Source organism: Rosa rugosa, chromosome 1 (assembly GCF_958449725.1).
Source record: "Rosa rugosa chromosome 1, drRosRugo1.1, whole genome shotgun sequence".
Taxonomy (NCBI): Eukaryota; Viridiplantae; Streptophyta; class Magnoliopsida; order Rosales; family Rosaceae; genus Rosa; species Rosa rugosa.
The window spans coordinates 9,451,498-9,476,773 of NC_084820.1; the positions used below are offsets into that span (position 1 = coordinate 9,451,498).

General features: G+C 40.5%; 4 protein-coding genes and 1 long non-coding RNA gene across 5 annotated transcripts; 4 read left to right on the forward strand and 1 right to left on the reverse strand.

Annotated features, from left to right (window-relative positions):
• Positions 1 to 5,736: 5,736 nt before the first annotated feature.
• LOC133715678 (endochitinase-like) lies at positions 5,737 to 7,945 on the forward strand. The gene is made up of 3 exons (XM_062142286.1): positions 5,737 to 6,320; positions 6,844 to 6,991; positions 7,323 to 7,945. Exons 1-3 carry the CDS (start codon positions 5,807 to 5,809, stop codon positions 7,690 to 7,692), a joined length of 1,032 nt encoding a protein of 343 aa, XP_061998270.1. The 5' UTR covers positions 5,737 to 5,806; the 3' UTR covers positions 7,693 to 7,945.
• A 416-nt stretch (positions 7,946 to 8,361) lies between these two features.
• LOC133715668 (pentatricopeptide repeat-containing protein At2g17670) lies at positions 8,362 to 11,356 on the forward strand. The gene is made up of 2 exons (XM_062142274.1): positions 8,362 to 9,874; positions 10,603 to 11,356. The coding sequence occupies exon 1, from the start codon at positions 8,470 to 8,472 to the stop codon at positions 9,862 to 9,864; it is 1,395 nt and encodes a 464-aa protein (XP_061998258.1). The 5' UTR covers positions 8,362 to 8,469; the 3' UTR covers positions 9,865 to 9,874; positions 10,603 to 11,356.
• Positions 11,357 to 12,467: 1,111 nt separating this feature from the next.
• On the forward strand, positions 12,468 to 13,319 carry LOC133738767 (uncharacterized). The gene has a single exon (XM_062166419.1). It carries the CDS (start codon positions 12,468 to 12,470, stop codon positions 13,317 to 13,319), a length of 852 nt encoding a protein of 283 aa, XP_062022403.1.
• Positions 13,320 to 14,401: 1,082 nt separating this feature from the next.
• On the forward strand, positions 14,402 to 14,998 carry LOC133738833 (uncharacterized). The gene has a single exon (XM_062166528.1). The coding sequence runs from the start codon at positions 14,402 to 14,404 to the stop codon at positions 14,996 to 14,998; it is 597 nt and encodes a 198-aa protein (XP_062022512.1).
• An 818-nt stretch (positions 14,999 to 15,816) lies between these two features.
• LOC133715684 (uncharacterized) lies at positions 15,817 to 16,817 on the reverse strand. Its single transcript, XR_009849173.1, has 2 exons — positions 16,508 to 16,817; positions 15,817 to 16,117 (listed from the first exon to the last, which is right to left on the reverse strand). It is a non-coding gene; the product is annotated as an uncharacterized LOC133715684 (long non-coding RNA).
• Positions 16,818 to 25,276: the final 8,459 nt, after the last annotated feature.

Here is a 25,276-nt window from a genome sequence, read left to right on the forward strand (position 1 = left end):
GCATATTATTTGTTTCCGGAATTTGATTATTGGTTTATCTCCTGGATTGGCTTTCAATAATGATTTTCTGAGATGGATTATGATTTACCTCGGTCATGAATTTCGGATATTAATTCGTTTTGCTCGGATTCGAGTTTGTGATTTATGTTGATTTCCGGAGTTTCATATTTAATTTCATTCATCGATTTGAGATTTCTGAAAGATTTTCGAAATGGGATTTCGATGGAATTATTTCTTAATTATTTTTTTTGAATATGAGTTTATTTTTGGTGTGGGACACGCCGTTAATTTATTGATCTTTCTTATTTATTTATCGACTTTCGGATTTTGGCATTGGGAATGCCTTGATGATGATTTTGGAATTGGTTTTGTTTCGAATTATGGAGATTATGATTTATTATTATTTCTCGCATTTTTGCTATTGATTTGAGATATTCTTGGCGTGTGGGACACGTCGTTGGAAATTCTTTTACGAGAGATGGGGGAAGCTTTATGTATTTTGGATTTACTGGATTTTCGGTTATGTTTCCCTGTGCCATACTGAGGGGTGATTTTATCATGCTAGCATTGATTTTCCGCCTTTGTGGCGCGGTGATGGGATCACCGTAGCCCTTCCGCCTTTGTGGCGCAGGTTACTGTCTCTGTGACAGTAATTCTGTAGCCCAGTATCCTATCGCTACACTTAGTGGCGTAAGGGTATATTACGGGAGTTATGGGAGTTCTTTAGCCTGGGAGGCTATCACCCAACCAAGCCTGCGTGGCTTATTCGTATGGCTATCATCTTCCCCTACTTATACTATTTTTGACTAGCGGGGACTAGTCTGAGTTTTCTTAACCAGCGGGGCTGGACTTATATTTTCGAGTATTGAAATTTCAATCTTTTACTTTGTTGTTTTGACTAGCGGGGCTAGTCGGTTTTCTGGAGTTCAACGTTTTTCGGGTTATTTTCTTAAGTGTTCTATAAATGTTGCATGCATCCGGATTTTATATATCGAAAAATGTGGGAAAGTATGAAGTTTTATTTTGTTTTATTCATATTAAATTATTTATTTTTGTTCACTCACGCTAACGTTTTTATGTACTTTCCCCTGGGCCCTTCGGTTTCAAATGCCCAGTTTGCAGGCGAATTAGTGGAGGTCGGGCGTACATGACATTTGAGGCATAATTGTCACCACTTCCGCATTGTAGGATCCCTTGATCATTTACTCTACTTTTTTATTTCCTTGTGAATTAGTATTGCTCTGATAACCTTTGGGATTTGTATTGTTAAGTTGAGTTTTGTGTTTTGCGAGTTGGGGAATGTTGATTTGGGGAGCAGGGTGGCTCCAGGAGCATAAGGATGGGTGATTTAGAAGTGTGAATTCTCTTTCTACAGGTTTTGGGTTGTCCATTTTAGGAGAAGTTCCGCCAAATTTTTGGTAGAATTTCTTCTAAGGTGGGCCCCGCAGGGCCACTTCGGATTTCAGGGTGAAATTCGGGGCGGGTCTTGTCAATTGATCTTAGGAATCATATTAATTTGTTGAATAGTTATTCACGGAATATAATTGTGTACAGGGTGACGCACCGAGCGATTGCTCGACGAAGGAACTCGTATGCGTGATCACCTGAATAGTACTGTGAGTGGACTTTTATTTTTAAAGAATGATGCATGCATTTATTTTTCCCGAAATAATAATTTATTTATCATTTTTTTATCGAGCATAATATTTTGCCTTGGATTATAATTTTGGCATTGTTTTTCCATATGAATTTCATATACGAACCTATTATGCTCAGATTTGGATTTTATGATTTGTTTTCGGAATATAATTAAATTTTCGGAGATTAATTATAATTTATTTTCAATTATGATTCGGGAATGGATTTTGAGCCTTTGATAAGTATCTCCGATATATGGCTTTTATTTGAAATCATGATTTAAGTGATTTTCGACGAATTACTTTCCGAGGTGATTTCCGGAATTTATTAATATATTTTATTCGTCGATATTGAGATTTTTTTTGGAATATTTTTCGAAAATGGGATTTTCGATTGAATTATTTTATCGATTATTTCTCGCCTAATGGTTTATGAATTCTAGAATATTTTGGCGTGCGGGGCCACGTCATTGGAGTATATATTTTCTTGAGATTTTCCGAGTATGGATGGGATTCATACTCGTGTTTTGTTGCGAGGTTGGGGAAGCCTTACTGATTTACTGGTTTTCGATTGTTTTTCCTCACCATACTCGGGTCATTCGATTAGGTCTCCTGCTCACTTACTTTGTGTTTGTGAGTGGCAGTTGAGGTAGCTTATTCTCCTCCTCACTTACTTTGTGTTTGTGAGTGGCAGTCGAGGTGATTTATTTCTCCTCCTCACGTGAGTGGTAGTCGAGGTTATTAGTTCTCCTCCTCACACAATCTATGTGTGGGTGGCAGTCGAGGGTAGGAAGAGCCTAAGGGGCTCCTTTACCCGTATGGTGATATCTCTTCCACATATCCTATTATTACTTGACTAGCGGGGCCTAGTCCGATATCTCTTAACCAGCGGGGCTGGTATGTTTTCACGAGATTTTGAGTTTAAAGAAATATGTTTTATTAACGTTGCATGCATCGAGGTTTTATAAATTTAAATAAGTGGGAGAGTATTCAAGTTTGCTTCATTTAAATCTTCTTAATTATTTATTTTTGTCCACTCACACTAACGTGTTTATATTCAATACTTTCCCCTGGGCCCTTCGGTTTCAAATGCCCAGTTTGCAGGCGAAATTAGTTGAGGTCGGGCGTACATGGAATTGAGGCATAGTCAACAGCATGGCTTCCGCGTTTGCCTTTGAATTAGGTTTTCCTTGTTTACCTTTCTATTAGAATTTCTCTGATTACCTGTGGAATTAATGTTATTCAAGTTGCGTTTTGGTGTTATGTGAATTGGACGATGTTGTGATTTGGGGAGCAGATGGCTCCAGGAGAATAAGGATGGATGATTTAGAAGTGTAAATGTTTCCTACAGGTTTTGGGTAGCCTACTTTTAGGGGAAGTTCTGCCAAATTTTCGGTAGAATTTCTTCTAAAGTGGGCCCCGCAGGGCCACTTCGGATTTCGGGGTGAAATCCGGGGCAGGTCCTGTCATATACGGTCCTGAACCGGGTTCAGCTTGTGAACCGGCCGAAAAAAGCCGAACCGGTCCGAATAATTAATATTTATTTAAATTAATATTATTTATATTTATATTGATATTATTTTTAATAGTTGTCGAATTCTGATTGGTTCAAATCCGGTTACACGTACTCCTCATTGCACTTGATTCCTTTCATTGAAGAAAACCTAGCAGACTCATGTCGACTCTGCCTCATTTCGTCGAGACCCTCATCTCTCTCAACTCACAGCGACAGCTGCTCTTGTCTCTCGACTCGCAGCAATCGAACGGCGATCGAAGGCGTCGACTAAGGCTGATGACGCCGACTAACTCCGACCGAGGTCGTCCTCTCCTCTCTCTCAACTCACAGCGACAGCCCTCTTCTCTCTCGACGCATAGCAATCGAACGCCGACCGAAGACGCCGACCGAAGACGCCGACCGAAGACGCCGACTAAGGCTGACGACGCTGACTAACTCCGACCGAGGACGTCCTCTCATCTCATCTCTGGATGGAATCGGTATGGGTTCACCTTGATTTTGAGTTCGACTTCGAATCAATTTTGGGTTCAACTTGTTTATGTTATCTCAATTCTTACTTGCTTGCTTCTTCAGTTCTTCAAATCGATTTGGTTTTGTTATCACTGGTTCTTAAGTTTGTTTGAGAAGTTTGAAATCATGATTGAGCTATTGTGTGGATAGTGATGATTTTGAGTTCGATTTCAAGTCTTAACGATGTTGATCTATTGATTTCAAGTATGGTTATTGTTGATTTGTTGATTTCAGTGTGGTATTTTTTTTTTTATAGAGTGTTTGATAATTGGTTTTCGTTAGTTTTCCCTTATAGAGTGTTTGATAATTGATTGATAATGACTGTTTGAGTGTTTGATAATTGTTTGACAATGAGTGTTTGTTAATTGATTGTTTCATTGTTTACTGTTATTGAGCTACTAGTATAGCAAATTAGTTGAGCATCGCAAACTATGTTCATTTCTGCTAAATTATGTGTTTGATTTCATTGTCAGGGAAGTGGAGCATCACAAACTCCCAATGCGACACCAACTGGGTCAAGCACGGGAACAACACCAACTGGGACGCTGACAGATTGTTAATGTTATTTATCTAGTTGAGATGTTGATTTCATGAACAGGTTATTTGAAATGAACAGGTTATTTGAAATGTTCATTACTTGATTTAGTGAATAGATTATGATTTGTTTATTTTGTTGATATTTTGATAGTTGATTTTGCTCATTTTAGGACAGCTAAATTTATCGACTTTGGTCGAAAATATGCGAAAAAAAAAAAGAAAGCCGAACACAACCAACACCGATCCGCACCGCACCGCAAAAGGGTGTAACCGAAGTAAGCGGTGTGGGTTTTTAAAATGCGGTTGCGGTTTTAGATATAGGACAACCGAATGAAGCGGTTCGGTTGCGGTTTTGGCCTAACACCGATCCGCACCGAACCGCGCCCACCCCTAATTTTTTTTAGTTAAATTTAGGGTTTTTGTCCATTTACCCTATTTCTAGATATTTTTTTCCCACTTACCCCATTAAGTTTTTTTAATTCCCTCTTACCCAAAACACTCTAAGAAGATCTTCCCTAATACCCCATTAAGATTTTTTTTTTTATTTTTTTAATACCATTTTACCCTCACCCTTTTGTTATTTAGAGAGAGAGAGAGAGAGAGAGAAATCATAGGAGACTTCGCCGGAGCCTTGTCACTGGCCTCCGAAATCCGGTCACCGATCACCAGAATCCCGTCACCAGTCGCCGGATTTCGATCACCGACCTCCGCCCACCGGACTTTTTAGAAAATCTCACCGAAAAGGTTTATTGCCCCAATAGACATCTATTGCCTCCCAATAGAGGGGCAATAGACCGGCAATAGAGGTCTATTGGGGGTCTATCAGCCATGTATTACCCCCTAATAGACGTCTATTGCCCCCCAATAGAACTTTCGGTAGCTGGAATATGAACTAATTTTCCTAAAATTAGACAAATAAAACTTTGATTAAAGAAAAAAACGAAGAGATTATATCAATTTAAAAACGTCTATTGCCCCCCAATAGACCTTTAGCAGACCTCTATTGCCCCTAGTAGAACTTTTTTTTTTCATTTTTCTTTCCTTCTGGGCCTTCTGCCCCAATTTTACTCAAAAAAAAAAAAAAACCAAAACAAACGAAAAGAAAGAAATTGATTTGGCCACCCATAGAAAAGCTCTGGGCACCAAATCATCCTTTTCCTCCGCCACTCCTCTGCCTCACAAAATCAATTATCAAAAATTGAAATCGGAAACTTCAATTGCATTAAAATTGAGCTAGAAGCGGTTGTAGTTTTCCTCGAATCGTCAGCGCCTGTCATCGTCGTCGATCTAGTTATAGACTAGGTGTTGGAGGACGTCGTCAATACTATAAGATCTTTCGTCGAGCAAAATCTCATGAGTTACAATTAATTGACGTGTGTCTAGGGGAACATATGGGAAGATATGAACAAGTCAATTCGTACCCAAATTTTGAGTCTTTATTTTGTCCAATATTCCAAATACCTCGTCACTATAATGAAACCATCTTCAATTTTCCACAACAACGACCCAGAAAAGCACATTAATGCGGAGGCGGTACGGCAGTACCTGATCTTCAAGAAGAAACTTAGCCAAGCCAACCACCATTTTGAAGAAAAGAAAATGGTCAATGAAAACCGCGTTCCAGATCGACTATATATACACCATTAAATCTCACACATACTCCATACCATCAAAAGCCTCCATGAAAATGAAGCTACATTCCTTTATCATCATCTCCCTCACTTTGTTGCTAGGTATCTCCGCAGAACAATGCGGTAGCCAAGCCGGTGGCGCCACCTGCCCGAATGGGCTATGTTGTAGCGAGTTTGGCTGGTGTGGCAGCACAGCCGATTACTGTACTAAAAATTGCCAAAGCCAATGTAGTTCAGGCGGTGGCTCAACCCCTTCTCCGACCCCAAGTGGCGGCGGCGGCGATGTTGCCGGCCTCGTTAGCTCCTCTCTCTTTGATCAAATGCTCAAGTATCGCAACGATGCACGGTGCAAGGGCAACGGTTTCTACAAGTATGATGCTTTCATTGCTGCTGCTCGATCATTCCCTGGGTTTGGCACCACTGGAGATGATGCAACGCGCAAGAAGGAGCTCGCTGCTTTCTTAGCTCAAACCTCTCATGAGACCACTGGTCAGTAGTACTAACTTGCCAAATCAATATTGGCCGTATTTCATATTTTTGCTTAATTAAAGAACAATTCTTAGGTTCACCCCCTAGGGTGAATGAGCAAATTCACCCTCTCTTGCGACTAACGCATAATAACTTTATAATTTTCTAATCCAACCATTCATGTTGTATAACGTAATATAAAGATTAGCTCTGTAAAAAATCAATCAAATTGAAGACCTTTTTGTTATTCATTTCTATGAAATACATGGACGGTTCATCATAGTAGTAGTAAGTGTTGTTAGAACCATCCATTTGTTTGATTCAATTAGATAATTAAACGATTTCCGATTCGATTGATTTTCTACAGAGATGATCTTTAAAGGATAATTTAAGATATAGACCGTTGGATTATAAATTTATTAAATAAAAATATTTTAATCGACAACGGGGGTGAATATGCTCATTCACCCAGGGGTGAACCTAAGAATTGTTCTTAATTAAATTAACCGAGTGCGTGTCATTAATTATATGGTTGATTATATAGGTGGATGGGCAAGTGCACCAGATGGTCCTTATGCATGGGGTTATTGCTTTGTCAATGAAAACAACCAGGATGTGCATTGTACATCCCCAGAATATCCATGTGCTCCTGGCAAGAAATACTATGGTCGAGGACCCATTCAACTCACCCAGTATGTCTCTTTTCATTAATTATATTCAGATTAATCGAAGTAAAAATCAGTTGGCGATTATTTTCATTTAGAGAGTCATTATAAGTGTACGTTAACTGTAACATAACATTATGAGAATGCGAATAATATTGTTATAAATCTGTTAACGCACATTAACGTGTATTGATTTACTTGAAAGGGACAAAAAGATAGATTAAAGCATTCAACTGAAAATTTGATAAATTCATTGCTAGCTATAATTCTTCTGGTGGTGGCTGGTCCGAATGTTGCAGATGTTGACGAAGACTTTGATAAATGAGACTCATGACTTTTGACTTGTTGATTTTTGTAGCAATTACAACTATGATCAAGCGGGTAAAGCAATCGGAGCGGATCTAATAAACAATCCGGACTTAGTGGCCACAGACCCGGTTGTATCATTCAAGACAGCAATATGGTTTTGGATGACTCCACAATCAAACAAACCATCAAGCCACGACGTCATTACCGGCCGTTGGAACCCATCTGATGCAGATAAATCCGCGGGTCGGGTCCCTGGATATGGTGTGATTACTAACATCATCAATGGTGGACTTGAATGTGGTCATGGTCAAGATGATAAAGTTGCGGATAGGATCGGGTTCTATACGAGGTACACGGGCATATTGGGAGTGAGCCCTGGAGACAACTTGGATTGCTATAACCAAAGGCCTTTTGCCTAAACTGGGGTGGTCATAAAGATCGTAGTATTTCTACCAAATATTTAGTTTGGTAATTTATAATAAAGACGCAATACAATTTCATGTAATAAAAAATTGAGTGGTTTGCTTAATAAAATACACTATGAACTCAAAATTTGCTTAAACTCAAATTTGGTAACTAAAGTTTTTCCTTTTCATCACTTGTGCAACAGTTAGTAAGTTCTTAGTTAATCGAAATAAAATGACTAAACAAACCAAATTGGTCGATTCTCCACTCATTGAGTTATTGAATTTTTTTTTTATTTTTTTTATAGAACTTTCACAGAAAAAAAAAGTGCATGAAAATTGGAAGTATTTTTTTGCACAATCACCTTGTTACTTTGTTAGCATCAACATAAGTTTTGTTTCATGTGATCAACAAGGTTAAAAAAAAGGGTTTTTAATATTTTTTTTTTATAAGAAAAGACTAAGACATAAACACAAAAGAACTAGATATCAACATATCGAACATAAAAGCACTTAAGACATTAGGCAGAACCCTATTTTTCTAAGCTTGCACATTCGGTGGAGAGTGACCCATATCAACATATTTCATATGAAATTATGAATGTCCTTTTCTTTCAACTGCAAGCTTTTCATTCTTGGGCCTTGGAAAACGGGCTTTGCTTTCAAGCCTCCGAACCCGACTAGGTCGCCCACGACCCGTCTCCAAAACCCCCAATTCCCAATCTCAAACCCTCCAAAAACCCTAACAACTCCAGACTCACAGAGCTTCCACCAAAACCAGAACAACCAGAAATGGGAAAGATGTCTCCCTCAGTACGTTCACTAGTATCAACCTCCCTCATCAGAAAGCCACCTTCTTTATCCCCAAACCAATCCCCATCTCATAAACCCCATAACTCTCAGACCCACCTCACCAGAAAAACCCCACCTCAAAATTCCGGCAAAACCCAACTCCAACTCCAACTCCAAACCCAGACCAAGAACCCATTCACCTCCCCAAACCTCTCAGACGCCAAAAGGGTCTTCAACTCCATCGCCACCGCAACAAAAACCCCTCTCGATCTCCGCGTCCACAACGCCCTCCTCCAATCCTACGCCGCAATCTCCACCGTCAACGACTCCATCGCTCTCTTCAACCACATGATCAAAACCCAACCCGCATTCTCGCCGGACCGGTCCACCTACCACATCTTGCTCGCCCAGTCCTGCACCGTACCCGATCAGACCCTCCAATCTGTTCACCAAGTCCTCAACTTTATGCTCAACAATGGCTTCCACCCAGATAAGGTCACCACCGACATTGCCGTCCGGTCACTCTGCTTGGCCGGACACGTGGACGAGGCAGTGCAAGTGATGAAGCAAATGTCGTTGAAAAACGCGGTACCGGATACTTATACTTACAATTTTCTTGTCAAGTGTCTCTGCAAGTCGCGAGTTTTGAGTACTGTTAAAGAGTTTATTGATGATATGCGAAAGTCTTTCGATTTGAAGCCGGATTTGGTTACTTATACGATTATGATTGACAATGTAGCTAATAGCAAGAATTTACGTGAGGCTAGCCGATTAGTGAAGGAGTTAGATAAGGAGGGGTTTAAGCCGGATTGCTATGTTTACAATACGATTATGAAAGGCTATTGTATGCTGAGTAAGGGTAATGAGGTGGTTCAGGTGTTGAAGGACATGCAGGAGAATGGAGTGGAGCCTGATCTTGTTACATATAATACTCTGATTTTTGGGTTGTCGAAGTGTGGCAGGGTTATGGAGGCGAAGAAGTATTTGCGGATCATGGTGGACATGGGGCATTTCCCCAACGAGGTGACTTATACTTCATTGATGAATGGATTGTGTCGGAAGGGGGATGCATTGGGTGCAGTGGCATTGTTGGAGGAGATGCAAGCGCAGGGGTGCAGCCCGAATGAGTGCACCTATAATACCTTGCTTCATGGGTTGTGTAAGGGAAGGTTGTTAGAGAAAGGGCTGGAATTGTATGGACTGATGAAAAAAGATGGGATGAAGCTTGACACGGCTTCGTATAGTACACTTGTGAGGACACTTTGTAGGGCAGGCAGGGTTGCAGACGCTTATGGAGTGTTTGATTATGCAGTTGAGAGTAAGAGCTTAACAAATGTTTCTGCTTACTTGACTTTGGAAAGTACAGTTAAGCAGCTTAAGAAAGCACGACCTTGATATATCACGGGTATGTTCTCTATTTGCTATTAAAGCATTGTTTCCACATATTCTAGTACTCGTTAAATTTTCCATGATTGATTTTATCTTTGCTAAATCGAGATGCCATACTGTTGTTTATCAATTCCCGTATTGAAGGAAGTGGCCCTTGATTTATGATTTATGAATATAATAAAGCTGGGACTATCCTGTTGTGTAAAGTTACCGGTTTGCAGTACATCTAAAATTCATAATCTGAGGCCAAGTGAAAAATGTGATGATCAACGTTAAACAGATAGCATATCTAATTATATGTTTGCATAGTTATTCACTTGCAAAAAGATATGACAGAGTTTTAAAGGCAGTGAAAGGGATTTACGTTTTTGTTTTAACTGGAAAATGTACAAATGTTTTCTTTTCTGATGTTTGCTAAAGTTACTGTGAAGCGATTTGTATGCTTTCTGGTTACCTACTTTTAGATCATTTTCAACTGGTACCGTAAGTTTATTGAACTGGAAATCCTTGGCCAAAAGAAACTTGGTTATCAAAATTTTGTGCTATTTGTAATCAGATTTTGAACCCTCTTGCCCTGATATAATAGGTTAGAAGTTGAAAATTAGATCCTTATTTACCTCCAGCCTAATTGTTCTTATTCTTATATGGAATCTTGAATGTTCTTCTATGTTGTGCTACAAGCATTCTGTCAATCTACAAGGTCCTGACTCAAATGAAATGTTTCTTGTAATTTTGGGTCCCCAGTTTTGTTATGGGGATGTTTTAGGTTGTTGTGCTAGAGTTGTCAAGACTCATCCTTGGTGAAGCAAAGAAGGTTGCATGTCAGATTAGCACTCTATCAAATCTATCTGCTTCTAGCCAACCAAGTGACCAACTCTCTCCAAGGAACTCCAAACTCCAAATAGTCCCAAATGGAAGGTCCCGGACATGAGTCACTGGAACTGTGATCCATGTCTTGCAATGTAATTCGTGATGCTGGAAATAGTGGAGCACCTAGTGGAGCCAGATTAACCGACTGACATCAGCCACCTTTTTAAGCTTAATTTCCACTTCTTTGGTTTAACCATCCGGAGCAAAAGTTCTGCCCTCAGCAAGTTGCCCTCCAACAAAACACCCTGGTGTCAGCAGAACTTCTCTCGCTTATCGCTATTGGCATCAGACACTATCTTCTATTGATTGTTGATGAGCTACTAATGCAGAGCTGTACTTGTCTGTTGGTAACCATATAACACAGATTGTTGTTGTCAAATTGCCTTTTCGTGATGGGATTGTACAGAAGGCGTTTCTGAAGGTCGTCTATCTATTATCCATAGACCATAGTTGTGATATTGCCTTTTTGAATTCAGATACAAGGATTAGAATAAGCCCCGATTGATATTTGTCTGTTACAGACTCAAGAACTATGTTAGATATAATATCCTTTGCTCGATCGCAAAAGTAGATACTTGTCTATATATACATTTTCAGACTCAACCACTGGATGAGATATATAATCCGCTGCTCTATCATAAAAGTAGATATTTGTCTGTATATACGTTTTCACCGTTAAATACTTGAATCGATGTGTTCAATCAGTGAACACAAATTGGCAAAGGCAGCAAAGGGTGCCATAAATAATGCATCAACTAGCACTCTGGTAGTCTCTTGGAGAAACAAGTTTTGATAGTATGGAGTTGAACAGAGGGAAATTTCGGTAAAAATCGATATTTTATAATCTAGCTAGAGTTCAAAAATAAATTTTTTGGTTGTTTTTCAGATATTTATATCCTAGCCTTATACTGGTGCAGTAGCATTGCTCTTTGTCTAAGCTTTGCTACTTGCAAGGTCTGCGTTTTGCCAACATGGTTAAACAAAGTGCATGTGATACTAAATGTGGCCATTCCTGATGGTTAGGCTCCTTTGTGACGCTAACTTCCAACACCTTGCCGCCCTCTCCCTACCTAAAATGTTTAACTACTAATCCTTGGTTTCAGAATAAAATGGTCATTAAAAATGTCTCATTGTCTCCAATTAAACAATGAGTTAGTGGTATACGGTACACAAAATGATACGGAAATCAGTGCTTTTCTGAGATAGATTTGTGTACGATTTTGAGTGCAATTTTCCGGTGGAATCATTGTGGTTAGATTAGATGAACCTAGTTAATTACTTCCATTGCAAGCCTAGATTTCTTTGATTATATAGGTGTAGATTTCTGCTAAATCTTGTCTCGATTTGTCGTTTTCGTTTCATTTTCACCCACTTCTTCGTCAAATGGACAACAATGCAATGCCAGCCTATGATGTTCATAAACAATTCGAGAAAAGGATATGATTGAATTCTGATTCAGAATGTGGTACTTTTAATGATTGGGGAGGCAAGAAAGCAACACGATTATTACGGCCTGTACACATTGTTCTCACAATAGACCAAAGAAAGATATAGAATTTGTGGGTTGTTCACCAAATTTGATACACGATCTTAAAAAAGAAGAAGGACCCAGATTGCCACCACATGCAGATTCGCAGGGAAAATGCCATCGGCTAGTGTTATATATACAGATTAAAAGGATTGTTGTCCTTCAGGGTTTGATTTCAACTGTGTGTTTTTCAAGACCTTTTCAAACCATAATGGCTCAACCAGTGAGGTCTATTAGCTTGCCCTCTAGGCTAAACCCCATTTCCCAAAAGATTGAGTCAGAGTTAAACAAGCTAAGGACCTATAAATCTTCAAGTCCTCTAGGGAGTGAGTCTCTTTTAATCAGTTTGTCAGGTCTAGCAGAGCTGTTCAATTCCATTGAGGAACTGGTTCAATCTCAACTGACCCAACAAGCTCTTAGCCACCAGCAATGTAAATCACTAGTGGAAGAAACACTTGACGGGTCAGTTTGGTTGCTAGACTCATGTGGCAATGCAAGAGACTTGCTTTTGACGATGAAGCAACAGGTTCAAGACCTTCAATCCGCTTTACGTAGGAGGAATTCGAGCATTGATAGCAGTGTTCACGCTTACCTTTGCTTTAGAAAAAAGGCAAAGAAGAACGTCGCAAATAGCCTCAGAGAACTGAAGAAGATGGAGAGCAAATTTGGGTGTTTTTTGCATATGTTGGATGTAGACTACAATGTACTAATTGTGATCAAATTGTTAAGAGAATTAAGTGCTGTCACAATTTCTATGTTTCAGTCCCTATTTGTGTTTCTATCCATGCCAGTGACTACTAGATGGTCATTGGTATCAAAACTGAAGGCTGTGACATTTGCGACGGCCTCGGATAAAGACCAGAAGGTTTACAATGAAGTTGGAACTGTTGATGTTGCTCTCTGCTCACTACACAAGAGTGATGCCAAGACTGACGTGAAGATGGTGCAGTTGAGATTGGAAACACTAAATTGTAGCATAACTGGGCTTGAGGCTGGTTTGGAAAGACTGTTCAGATGCCTATTACAACATAGAGTGTCTCTACTCAATCTCGTAACACCATAATTAGTAATCTCCATGACAGTGATCACCATTCAGTCATGGCATCCACATTTTACAGGATAGTACCATGTTCATGAACCATTTTGTATAGATATTCCACAATTCTGGAAATTCTTGTAATGCAATTGAATATATATAATGGAGATCTTTTTTATTTGATCTGTGTTCTTATATCATATGAAGGCTTAAAATCTTGATAAACCAATTCCATAGTTACATGCACCCTTACTCTTCAAAAGACTTCTGATCATTCTTTTCATCAATTGAAGTAGTACTCAATAATACTCATCCTTTATGTGGCTGCATCTATGTAGTGCCTCTTATACACTACTAATAAGTTATATACTAAATCTTTTCACATGAATTGCAATTAGGGAGTATAAATTCAATTCAATTGTAATAGTAGTAGCAGTAGTAGTAATTATGTGTCACAACTCACCGTCGCTTTCAAATTAGCATCATTAAGAGACTGCCACTATCTAAATTGAATACTGGGATATCCTAATTATTTTGATTTTAAACAGGAAAAGTATAAATCTTTAGTTGAATTGTGATGGTTGTGTATTTCGATTGAAAAATTGGATCAGAGTACGTTCCTTAAACTTCCTATGTCGACTCTCTTAAATTAATTAATTGATGCATGTTGGTGTTGAAGAAAAACCAGCAGTAACAATTGGTAGTTGTCAAAATCAGCTCCATAAAGTCTTTAATCCTTCGGCAGTATAGCACAGATAGGTTCATCCCATGGCTAGTGAGATTAATAATGGTATGACCGTGCTCAAGTAAGCGAGATGATTAATGATTTAATGATTACAATATGTAAGTGATGAGGTTAAGCAAACGCTGTTAATTGCCCCTAACGATCTGCTATCTATTGCCATGGCAGAGAAGACCCCGATCTGCTCTTGGTCTTTTCTGAATGTTGAGAAGATTGCGCAGCCTCGTTCGTAGGCCTCGGCGGTGGCGCAACCGGTGGTTTCGCTTGCTAAGTTACCAACTTACCATCGCCTGTGATCCATGATGGTAAGACTACAGTAACGATTTCTGAGGAAGGCTACCAAGCGGGATTAGACAGATGTAAGCATATGTTACTGGCTCGACTTCATCTGGCTTCTGGTGAAAAACCCTACTCTCCTGCAGATCTTCACAAGAAGCTAAGCCAAGTGAGAGATTGGGCACTGGCGAGCTATCCCATGGGGAAAGGTTATTTCACCTTCAGTTTCGCTTCTGATGCAGCTGTGTCAATGGTTTGGGCTCAAGGTGCTGTTTCATTGAAACCTGGAGTTTTGCGTTTCATGCGATGGACTCCCAATTTCTCTCCTGCCAATCAAAGAAATACCAATGCACAGGTGTGGGTGAGATTGTGGGATTTAGGGTTACAATTTTGGGAGCCGGTAACCTTATTTGAGATTGCTAATGGGATTGGAGTTCCTGTGAAGATCGATCAGAACACTTTGGAGAGAAAGTTTGGACTCTTTGCTAGGGTTTTGGTGGATGTGGACTTAACTTCTAGTCCTCCTTGTGAACTGGCTATTCGTAGAAGCAACGGGGAGGTTGCGGTGGTGGAGCTTGAATATGAACGTCTCCCGGATTTCTGTACTCACTGTGGTAACGTGGGCCACAGAGTTACTGCCTGCAAGCTTGTTCAGAAGCCTGATAGTGCAGCTCGTATAAGAGAATGAGGAGGGTCGGGGATGTTCACGAAAACCTAAGCGTCGTCGTCGTAAGGTCATACAGGTTTATGTTGCTAAGCAAATTGATACAGCTGGGAAGAAAGTGATTGTTGATTTTGATAAAGTAATCTGGAGTTCGCATCCAAAACAAATTGGCAATGGATGGAATGGCCCAAATCTTTATAAACTCATAGGCAATGTCCTATTTTTCCCATGTGGGATGACATATATTCTCAACACGCCCCCGCACGTGTGGCGAATTTTCAAGCCATACATGTGGACAACTTTGGGTGACGTGGAGCCCGTGTGGCCGTTAGGCATGCACATGTGGGTAACCTAGCTCTGATACCATGATAAAGTAATCTGGAGTTCGCATCCAAAACCAATTGGCAATGGATGGAGTGGTCCAAATCCTTATAAACTCATAGGCAATGTCCTATTTTTCCCATGTGGGATGACATATATTCTCAACAGATTCTACACCCACTGCTACAGATGATCCGCGTGAAGGAACCTCCTTTGTACGCAAGTCCATTTCTCCTGGAGTTCATCAAGATAACTAGGGCTGGGCACGGGCCGGGACGGGCCGGTTATTGAGTGATCCCGAGCCCGGTACCGGAAATATTTTTCGGGACGGGCCGGGACGGGATTACGTTTTTTTAAAGTTGGTACCGAAGGTACCGAAACCGACCGGGATCGGGTCGGGCCCGGGCCCAATTCGGGATACCCGAATCCCTTTTTTTTTTTTTTCCACACTCAAGTACTTTAACAGCTATCCAAAATTTCCAGATTTCAATCATTATAGGATGCAGCTGTCCTCTTAGCACTGCAACTTATAAATCTACACAATCAATTTTGCCTTAAACCAAATCAAACAATGTAAAATACTAAAATGAATTGAAGAATTCTTGAAAAGAAGAAATGAACTAGTGAAGATGGACAATAATACAATATGTGCAAAACTGCAAATTGCAGATTATGAATTCAAAGTCCCGAAGCGGTTGGATGAGGCCGAGCAGCTACCTTCTTCGCTCTAGCCATCGAACGATTTGAATCAAATAAGTGAATAACTGACCTGGAGCAAAGTACATGGGAACATCAAAAGCATAATCAACATACTGCTCAAATCTGCATAACAAAATCAACAAACAGAGGGCATATAAGACCAACTAAAATTCATTAAAAACTACAATAATTTGATTTAAGATTTTCCTTATAGTGAATTAGATTATCATGTTAATGTTCCACAACAATCAAAAGAGAGTAAATATTGCTGGCCGCGAACCTTCAAAACTTGAACAGATTGCTATAGAGGATTGATTAAAGAACAAGCCAGCCATAATTCCATTTTAGCAACTAAATAGACCAATTCTAGCAAATTCAACCTAAGAGATTATAACATATCCAGAATAACAAGCTTCCCAGCAAATGTTTGGTTGGCTGCCAATTGATTATGAATCAGCAGCTATCATCGAACGATTTAACTTTCTTTTTAGTCTTGAAAAATCAAAGGCTTACAATTAAGGCAGCGGATCGGGGCTGAAGGTGAGCCAGCTGTCATATGGCGAAGTTGAAGTCGCTGGACGTGAAGGAGGCAAAGTCGCTGCTCCAGTGCTGCCGCGACCACGGCGTCAACTTCTTCGACAACGCGGAGGTCTACGCCAGCGGCCGCGCCGAGGAGATCATGGGCCAGGCCATACGCGATCTGGGCTGGAAGCGCTCCGACATCGTCGTCTCCACCAAGATCAGAGATTTAGATCAGAAGACTGAGAAGAGAAGAGAAGAGAAGTGAATTGGGGATCAGACTTCGTTTAGCGGCTTAGGGACTTAGGTCGTTTAGGTCAAAAGGTTTTGATCAGGTGTGGTCATTCCTTTGTGTTCCCACATTAAATTACCCAATCAAAACCAACCAACTAATATAAAAAATTAAAGATTTAATTTAATTAATTCAAATGGGACGGGACGGGATCAATCGGTTTCGACTAGGCTAGTACTGGTACCGGGCCCGTTTCCACGGGACGGGCCCAAATAGTAAATTTCAGATTTTGATCCCGGCCCGTACCGGCAAATTTCGGGACGGTTTCGGAACGGGACCGGGACTTCGGTTTTAGGTGCCCAGCCCTAAAGATAACGGTGCGGTTGACGTAATGGTTGAGCAGGTGATTGAACAGAGCAATGATATGAGTGGGAATCCTATACAGGAGGTTGTTCCTGAGCCATCTCCTGGAACACATAGGCATGTGGCGAAGTCCCCAGTGGTGCAGGAGATAGTCCACCCCAATAGATTTCAACAGCTTGTGAATTATGAGTTGGATGACGATAGTGAGGCAGTTAGTGCAGACGACGATGTGCTGGAGCATGGTGTTGCTATGTCAAACTGGTATGACGAGACTGTTCAAACTGGGGAGGAAGATGATTTTACGGCTGTGTTGCCAAAGAACCAAAGGAGATCAATGAGAAAAGCTGCTGAGACGGAAAGCCGAGAGGCTTACCTCCGACGTACCAAGGAACTTTCTCAATGAGAATTTTGTATTGGAACTTGCGGGGCATAGGTAATGTCCCAACACAGAATGCTTTGAAAGAATTTGTTCGGTCTAACAACCCAGACTTATTATGTATAGCAGAACCGTTTGTTTCTTTGGATAGTATTCCATCTTCCTTTTGGCGGTCTTTAGGATTGGTGGGAGTGTGTACCAATGATCATGGGACTTCCTTGCCTAATATTTGGGTGTTCTGTAAACTCTCTCTTATTCCATTGGTTCGTGTCATTTATGTAACATAGCAACAAGTTTCTCTTCAGCTCATGTTTGACTCAGTGAATTGTATTGTTATGGCTGTTTATGCTCGCACCACCGCTTCTGCATGTCGTCAGTTATGGGTGGATATGGCTGAGATTAAGGGCAGATTTGTTTCAGGCCCTTGGCTGGTTTTTGGTGACTTTAATGCGCTGCTAGGATCTCATGAAAAGAAAGGGGGTGCTCTTGTTTGTCAACGTTTTTGTGAGGAATTTCAAGCAATGTCAGATGTTTGTGAACTTGTTCATGTAGATACTAGAGGGGCATAATTTACTTGGGTACGTCGGCATGGACTTCGAGGCAATGTTGAATCACGTCTCGATTGGAGTCTTGCAAATTTACTTGGTTGGATGTTTGGGATCAGTTTACTTGTTCTACGTTACCTAGATTCTGTTCTGATCATAATCCACTTCTCATGTCTTTCTCTAAGGCCAATGGAGCTCGTCATAGCCTTTTCCGCTTTCGTAAAATGTGGTTGGAACATAAAGATTTTCGAAGTTTTGTAGCGCAATGTTGGTCTTCAGTTAATTTCCAAGGGTGCCCATTATCATTGTTGCAGCATAAATTACGTGTTTTGCGTAAAGCTCTTAGGGCCTGGAATTGGGAGGTCTTTGGAGATATTCATCATAGAGTTCGTGATGATCTTGCAGCCTTAACTGATCTTCAGCAGAACATTGCTGCTTCAGGGGGCTCTGATGCAGATTTTGCTAAAGAGAATGAACTTCAGGCCAATTTGAATGAGTCTATTCGGTTGCAAGAGCTCTTTTGGAAAGTGAAGTCGCGGTTAAAGACTTAAAGTGGTTGTCTGAAGGGGATCGAAACACTTCTTTTTTCCATGCTATGTGTAGAGCTCGAAAGTCTCGGTCTTCCATTACTTTTCTTCGTGATGGTGATCAGGTTTACGATGACTCCATTTCTATTCAAAATCATATCATTGGTTTTTATTCAGCTCTCTTTGCTAATAATGCAGACTATCATGACTCTGGTCTTGTGGGACGGGTGATCCCCTCATTGGTCACTGGTGAAGAGAATTCTTCCCTTACTGTTATCCCTTCACTGGAGGAAATTTTTGCAGCTGTTAAAACTATGGATTTGGATAGTGCACCGGGTCCAGATGGTTTTAGTGGCCACTTTTTTCTGTCTTGTTGGGATATAGTAGGAGCGGATGTGGTTTGTGCAGTGCAGTATTTTTTTACTCATGGTGAGTTAACAAATTCCTTTAATTCAGGCCTCATTATTCTGATCCCAAAGGAAGATAATGCAGACTCTATCAAGCAGTTTCGTCCTATTGCTCTTACCAATTTTGTGTTCAAGATAATTCCAAAGATTCTTGCTCTCAGGCTTGCTTCTATTGCCTCTGGTATTATTTCTCCACAACAACATGCTTTTGTTCCAGGACGCAGCATTACTAATTGTATCATGACTAGCTCAGAGTGCTTTAATATGCTAGACTCAAAGTGTTATGGTGGCAACGTTGCACTTAAGGCTGACATTACCAAGGCTTTTGATACACTCTCATGGGGTTTCCTTCTTCATGTTCTTGAAGCTTTCAGTTTTGATCAGAAGTTTGTGCTTTGGGTGAGGGCACTTCTACATTCAGCAAAGCTCTCTCTTTTAATTAATGGAAGGCCTGTCGGTTTCTTTTCTTGTGGTAGAGGTGTACGACAGGGTGACCCCCTCTCTCCTTTGCTTTTTTGTCTTGCTGAAGAGGTTCTAAGTCGTGGTCTCTCAGAGCTTGTCCATACGGGACGATTACGTCTTATTTCTGCTCCTCGCAATATTCAGGCTCCTTCCCATGTGTTCTTTGCAGATGATGTTATTATTTTTTGTAATGGAGGTAAGCGTAATCTTAAGCGGGTGATGTTTCTTGAAGAGTATGGTGAGGTTTCAGGACAACTTATCAACAAGGGGAAGTCCCAAATCTTTGTTAGTAAGCATATCCATCACCGACGTCATTCTATTGCTTCCACTTTAGGTGTTCCCCTTGGTTCATCCCCATTTACATATCTTGGTGTTCCTATCTTTCATGGCAAACCAAGAGTTATTCATTTTCAAAAAATAGTGGATCGAATCAGGGTGCGATTCTCTAGCTGGATGGGCTCTTTATTGTCTATGGCAGGGAGGCTGCAGTTAATTAAGTCTGTTATTTATAGTATGCTTGTGTATAGCTTCCAGATATATGAATGGCCAGTTTCTTTGCTTCGCCGAATTGAGGTTTGGTGCCGTAATTTTTTATGGTCAGGATCAATTGATAAACGTGGGATTCCATTGGTAGCCTGGAAGATATGTTGCTCTTCTTTTAATGAAGGAGGCTTGGGACTTAAGCAGTTAGTTCTCTTAAATCGCTCTCTCCTTTTAAAAAGATGCTGGGAAATTTTTTCTTCTAGTTCTGAAGGTTGCTATCTCATTCGGGCTCGTTTTATACGTGGTGGTTTCCTGAGAAGTTCTAATACCGCTTCTTCAATTTGGCCAGGCGTTCGCAAGTTCTGGCCGTCCATTGTTGAAAATGCAAGATGGTTGATTGGTTCAGGCTCACAAGTTTCTTTTTGGAGAGATAATTTCATTGGGAGACCTCTAGTGGACTTTTTTGGTCCGCAGGTGGTTGTGGAAAATCTTAATGGACGGGTTTCTGATTATATTATGGATTAAATACTCGTTACTCCTCATACTTTTCCCTGAAAAACAGTTTGGTCCATCGCCTTTTAAATTAAACTGAATAGTCCTTATTCTCTCTAATTCTCATATAACAAGTCCAAAATAATATGAAATGACTATTATGCCCCTCATTTTCTATTTTTATTATTTTTTTTTTCTATTTTTTTAATTTTTCTCCCCTTTTTTTATACTCTCTCTCTCCCTCCCTCCCTCCCTCCCTCCCTCCCTCTCTCCTGGCCTCACGGTCTCTCTCTCTCCCTCGACCTCTCTTCTTCTTCTCTTCCTCTGCCATCACCGGAGACCACTGTATTCCGGCCACCATCTCACCAAAAACCTAAACTCTCCCTTTCTCTCTTCTCAGCCGTGCGTCCTTCTCTCTCTCCCCTGACCTCTCGCTCCCTCTCTCTTCTTCTTCCCTCTACAACCACCGGAGAACACCATCTCCGGCCACCGTTTCCCTAAATTAATTGAATCTGCATTCCACATCTAGATTAAACTAAACAAACCTTTTCCAACACAACGTTCATCTCAAACCCAGAAATCTAATACAGTGAAAGAACCAAACCAAGAAACACAGATTCAGAAAACCAAATCCCACTTTTTCATCTCCACGAATCCCAACAATCAAATTCGTCTATCCTCATATCGGAAGCCTTCAAGTCCTTACTCGTCAACCTCCTCATGGTCCTCGTTGTTGAACGAACGCGCTCTCATTCTGTCCTCCTCCTCTAGCTCGGCAACATCGTTTTACAACTCCGAAGGTGGACTCGGTCCCCGATCCGCCACGCCGAGTCGCTCCCGTTCTGAATCAATATACCAGGGCTCGCGGTCGTACGGCGGCGTCTTGCCGGTAGAGTTTGCGGCGAAGGAGCTTATGCCTGAGACGGTGGATGCTTCGAGGTTTGGGGATAGTGTGTCGGTCACGATTCGGTTTTGGCCTCAGGTAATTTTGGTAGATTCGTGGGAATTGGATCAGAGGTGATGCGATTTGGGATAAGGGGAATTTGAATCGTTTGATCCTAGGATTTTTGAACTGAGGTGATGTGATTGAATTGTTTGGTTTTTGGGCCTTTTGGTTGCAACGAGAGAGAGTATCACAGAGGAAATGCAAAAAAGGGAAGAGGCTAAAGATGCGAGCTTTGAGGTTAAATATATATTTTGAGGAGAAAGATGGAGACTTTGGAATTCTGGAACGGACTCGATTTTGCTTGTAATCACAGAGCCGAAGAGAATTTGAGAGGAGGAGAAGAAGAAGATGGGGAAGCAATTGGTGAGGATGGAGAGAGAGAGAGAGAGAGTATAAAAAAAGGGAGAAAAATTTTAAAAAAATAGAGAAAAAAATAAAAATAATAATAAAAATAGAAAATGAGAGACATAATAGTCATTTCAAATCATTTTGGACTTATTATATTAGAATTAGAGAGAATAAGGACTATTCAGTTTAATTTAAAAGGCGAGGGACCAAACTGTCTTTTAGGGAAAAGTATGAGGAGTAACAAGTATTTAATCCTTATATTATTAATGGTGCTTGGATTTTTCCTGAACTCTTGCAATTTCATTTTCCGGCTATATGTGAGTTGATAAGTCAAATTCCAGTTGTTGTTGATCCAACCACTAAGGACCAGGTCATTTGGTCTTCTTCCTCATCAGGTGAGCTCACTGCTAAGATTGCATATCATTTCTTAAGGCAGCCATTGCCTCCTTTGAACTGGGGTAAGATCATGTGGTCTCATTATATAACACCAAGAATGTCCTTATTAACATGGAAGGTTTTACATGGTCGTGTGCTTGCTGATGACTTTTGCAAAAAAGAGGTGTCTCTATGGCTTCAAGATGTGGTCTCTGTTGCAATGGTTCAGAGTCTGTGGACCATATTTTTCTTAATTGCTCATTTGCCTTTTCAATTTGGAGATTCATGGGATTAAGGTTTGAATTGGGTTCTCTTCCTAACTCATTAATTGAAGTCTTGCAATTTGGTCTTCAGGGACGTAGTGCTCAATTAAGAGAATTGTGGATTGTTTGTTTTACCACAGTCTTATGGTTCATTTGGCAAGCAAGGAATAAGGTGAGGTTTGATGGAGTGACAATTCATGTATCAATGATTAGCCATCTAATTACAGGACATATACAAGCAGCAAGTCGGCTTGCGAAAGGCTCTATGAACAACTTAATTCAAGATCTGCGAGTGCTGAAAGCTTTTGCTGCACAATGTAATCCTCGTCCTGTTCCAACGATAACTGAGGTTATTTGGCATCCTCCTCCTCTTGGGTGGGTTAAGATAAACTCAGATGGTGCGTGGAAAAGTGACTCGGGTGTTGGTGGATATGCAGCTATCTTTCGTGATTATAGAGGAAATTTTCTTGGTGCTTTTTCTTCAAATTTAGACATTCCTAGTTCCATTGCGGCGGAGGTGATGGCAGTGATTAAAGCTATTGAATTAGCTTGGTTCAGGCATGGAAGCATATATGGCTAGAGGTAGATTCTTCTCTTGTCCTTGATTTCATACACTCTCCCCAGTTGGTTCCGTGGCAATTAAGGGTTCAGTGGCAGAATTGTTTGCACCGTATTTCGATGATGCATTTTCGCTCGTCTCACATTTTTCGGGAAGGTAATAAAGTTGCAGACTTGTTGGCGACACAGCCTTGGTTTGGTGGGATTTGACTCCTCCATTCATACTCTCATCATGTAATAGTGACCGTTTAAGTTTTCCACAGTTTCGCATTCGCTAGTTTGTTTCTTGTGTGTTGGATATTTACTAGAGAGGTTTTGGCTTAGTCCCCCTCTCCTTGTATCTCTTTTAACTTCTTTAAATAAATTTTGAGGCGTTAAGGAGGTTCATTGCCTTTCTTAACCCTCTATTCAGCCAAAAAAAAAAAACACACATAATGCTGCTTTCAATCTTAGAAAAATCAACTCTTGAAATTTTTTTTATTAAAAAAAAAAAAAAAAAAAAAAGGTCCAAAACAATGATTTTAAGGAATAACAAATTACATATAAGTTATTGACAAAAGATGACTTAATAGATGCATCCTTTAAAGATTGAATTCAACATATAAGGACTAAATCTTACAAATAAGAACAATCTGCTCTCCACTTGCCACATGTCATGAGTTACTTTATTTTTGGGCAAACTACTGTTTAGTCCCTGAAGTATGTCTTCGTCCTCATTTCAGTCCCTGCCTTTCTAATTTAATCCCAAAAGTCCCTAAACTCACAATTTCTGTCCAAACTAGTCCATTCCCTTCGATTCTTCCGGTAGCTGGATGACGTGTCAGTTTCCTCCTCCTTTTTTTTTTTTTTCTCGTTTATACACCTCCTTTCAGACTCTCCCACTTTCCTCTCAAACTCTCTAGTCTCCACCTGTGACAGACCCAATCCCCGCCCAATCACGCCGTTTTCCGATCGTATGAACTTCATCTGCGCTGTCCATTTACTTCCACCCACATCACCAGATCGTCCTCTACAGTCTCGATCCAGTCCTCCACAATAAATAAATAAAAAAACAGGGCCCATTTCAAGAACTAATCGATTATCTCGTCTCTTAGATTTCTTGAATTTTTATAGCCACCCTCCCCTTCCTGGTTTGGTGGGTCGATAAACAACGGTGGTGATGATGTCGGGGCCCAGGTGATGATGTGGGGTTTGATCGAGATGGGCGACAATGGCGGGTCGAGGTTGAGGAGGCCTTAGGTGGAGGAGGTGAGGGAGATGATGTGGTGGCTCAAGGCAGAGCTTTTGAGATGGGAGAAGTAGAGAGAGAGAGCTCATATTCTGATTCCCTTAAAATCCCCCAAATCCGAGCACCACAATGGGCAACATGGAGAAGCTGAAGAACCAGATCATGGAGCTGAAATTCACCTCCAAGTCCCTCCACGATGGACGAATGTTCCGATTCTAGAACCTCGGCACGAGGTTGTGATTATGGTGAATGAACCGACCGGTTTGGGAAGCAACGGGGGCGAAGAGAAAATGGGTTCGTTGTCGGGGAGTTTCTTGGATGAGGAATGTGCAGGAGGTCGTTGGAAACAAAACCCAGATCATAAAGTTACCTCCTTGGGTTCAACCTCAACTCTCTTCTTCTCAACTTGGTGGTGCAACTGAACTACAAGCTTCTCACAGACATGACATTTGATGGAAGAGAGATAAACAGAAAGGAAAAAAAAAAGGAGGAGGAAACTGACACGTCTTTCAGCTACGGGAAGAATCGGAGGGAATGGACTAGTTTGGACAAAAATTGTGAGTTCAGGGACTTTTGGGATTAAATTAGAAAGGCAGGGACTGAAACGAGGATGAATGCATACTTCAGGGACTAAACAGTAGTTTGCCATTTATTTTTTTACCCTTAACTACTTCTTTTAACTTATAATCCATTTATGTTACTTTTGAAAGAAATATATATATATATATATATATTACACGTTGCTAAGAGAGAGAATCTTAAAGCTCTTCATCAAACTTCTTTAGCTGAACGTGTCCTTGGTTTAGTAGTAGCTTCATTTGCAGTAGTAGTAGTAGCTTCTTTATTGTTGAACGTGTCCTTGGTTCAGTAGCAGCTTCATTTGCAATAGCTGTAGCAGGAGCAGGAACAGTAGTAGTAGCAGGATTTTTCTTCTTCTTTATTGTAGTAGCAGTAGCAATTAGATTTGTCAATCCATGAATGAAATTAAAAACATAGAAAATCGCATTATTCCCACAGCAAGATTACCAAACCAGTAGCAAGATCACCCTTTTGCACCTACACAAGTTGCCAAATTGTACACAGATAAAACAAAAACTATCTTCAATTATTGGTTTTCAAGCAAACATTTACATGAGACTGGATCTACAATTAAAACAG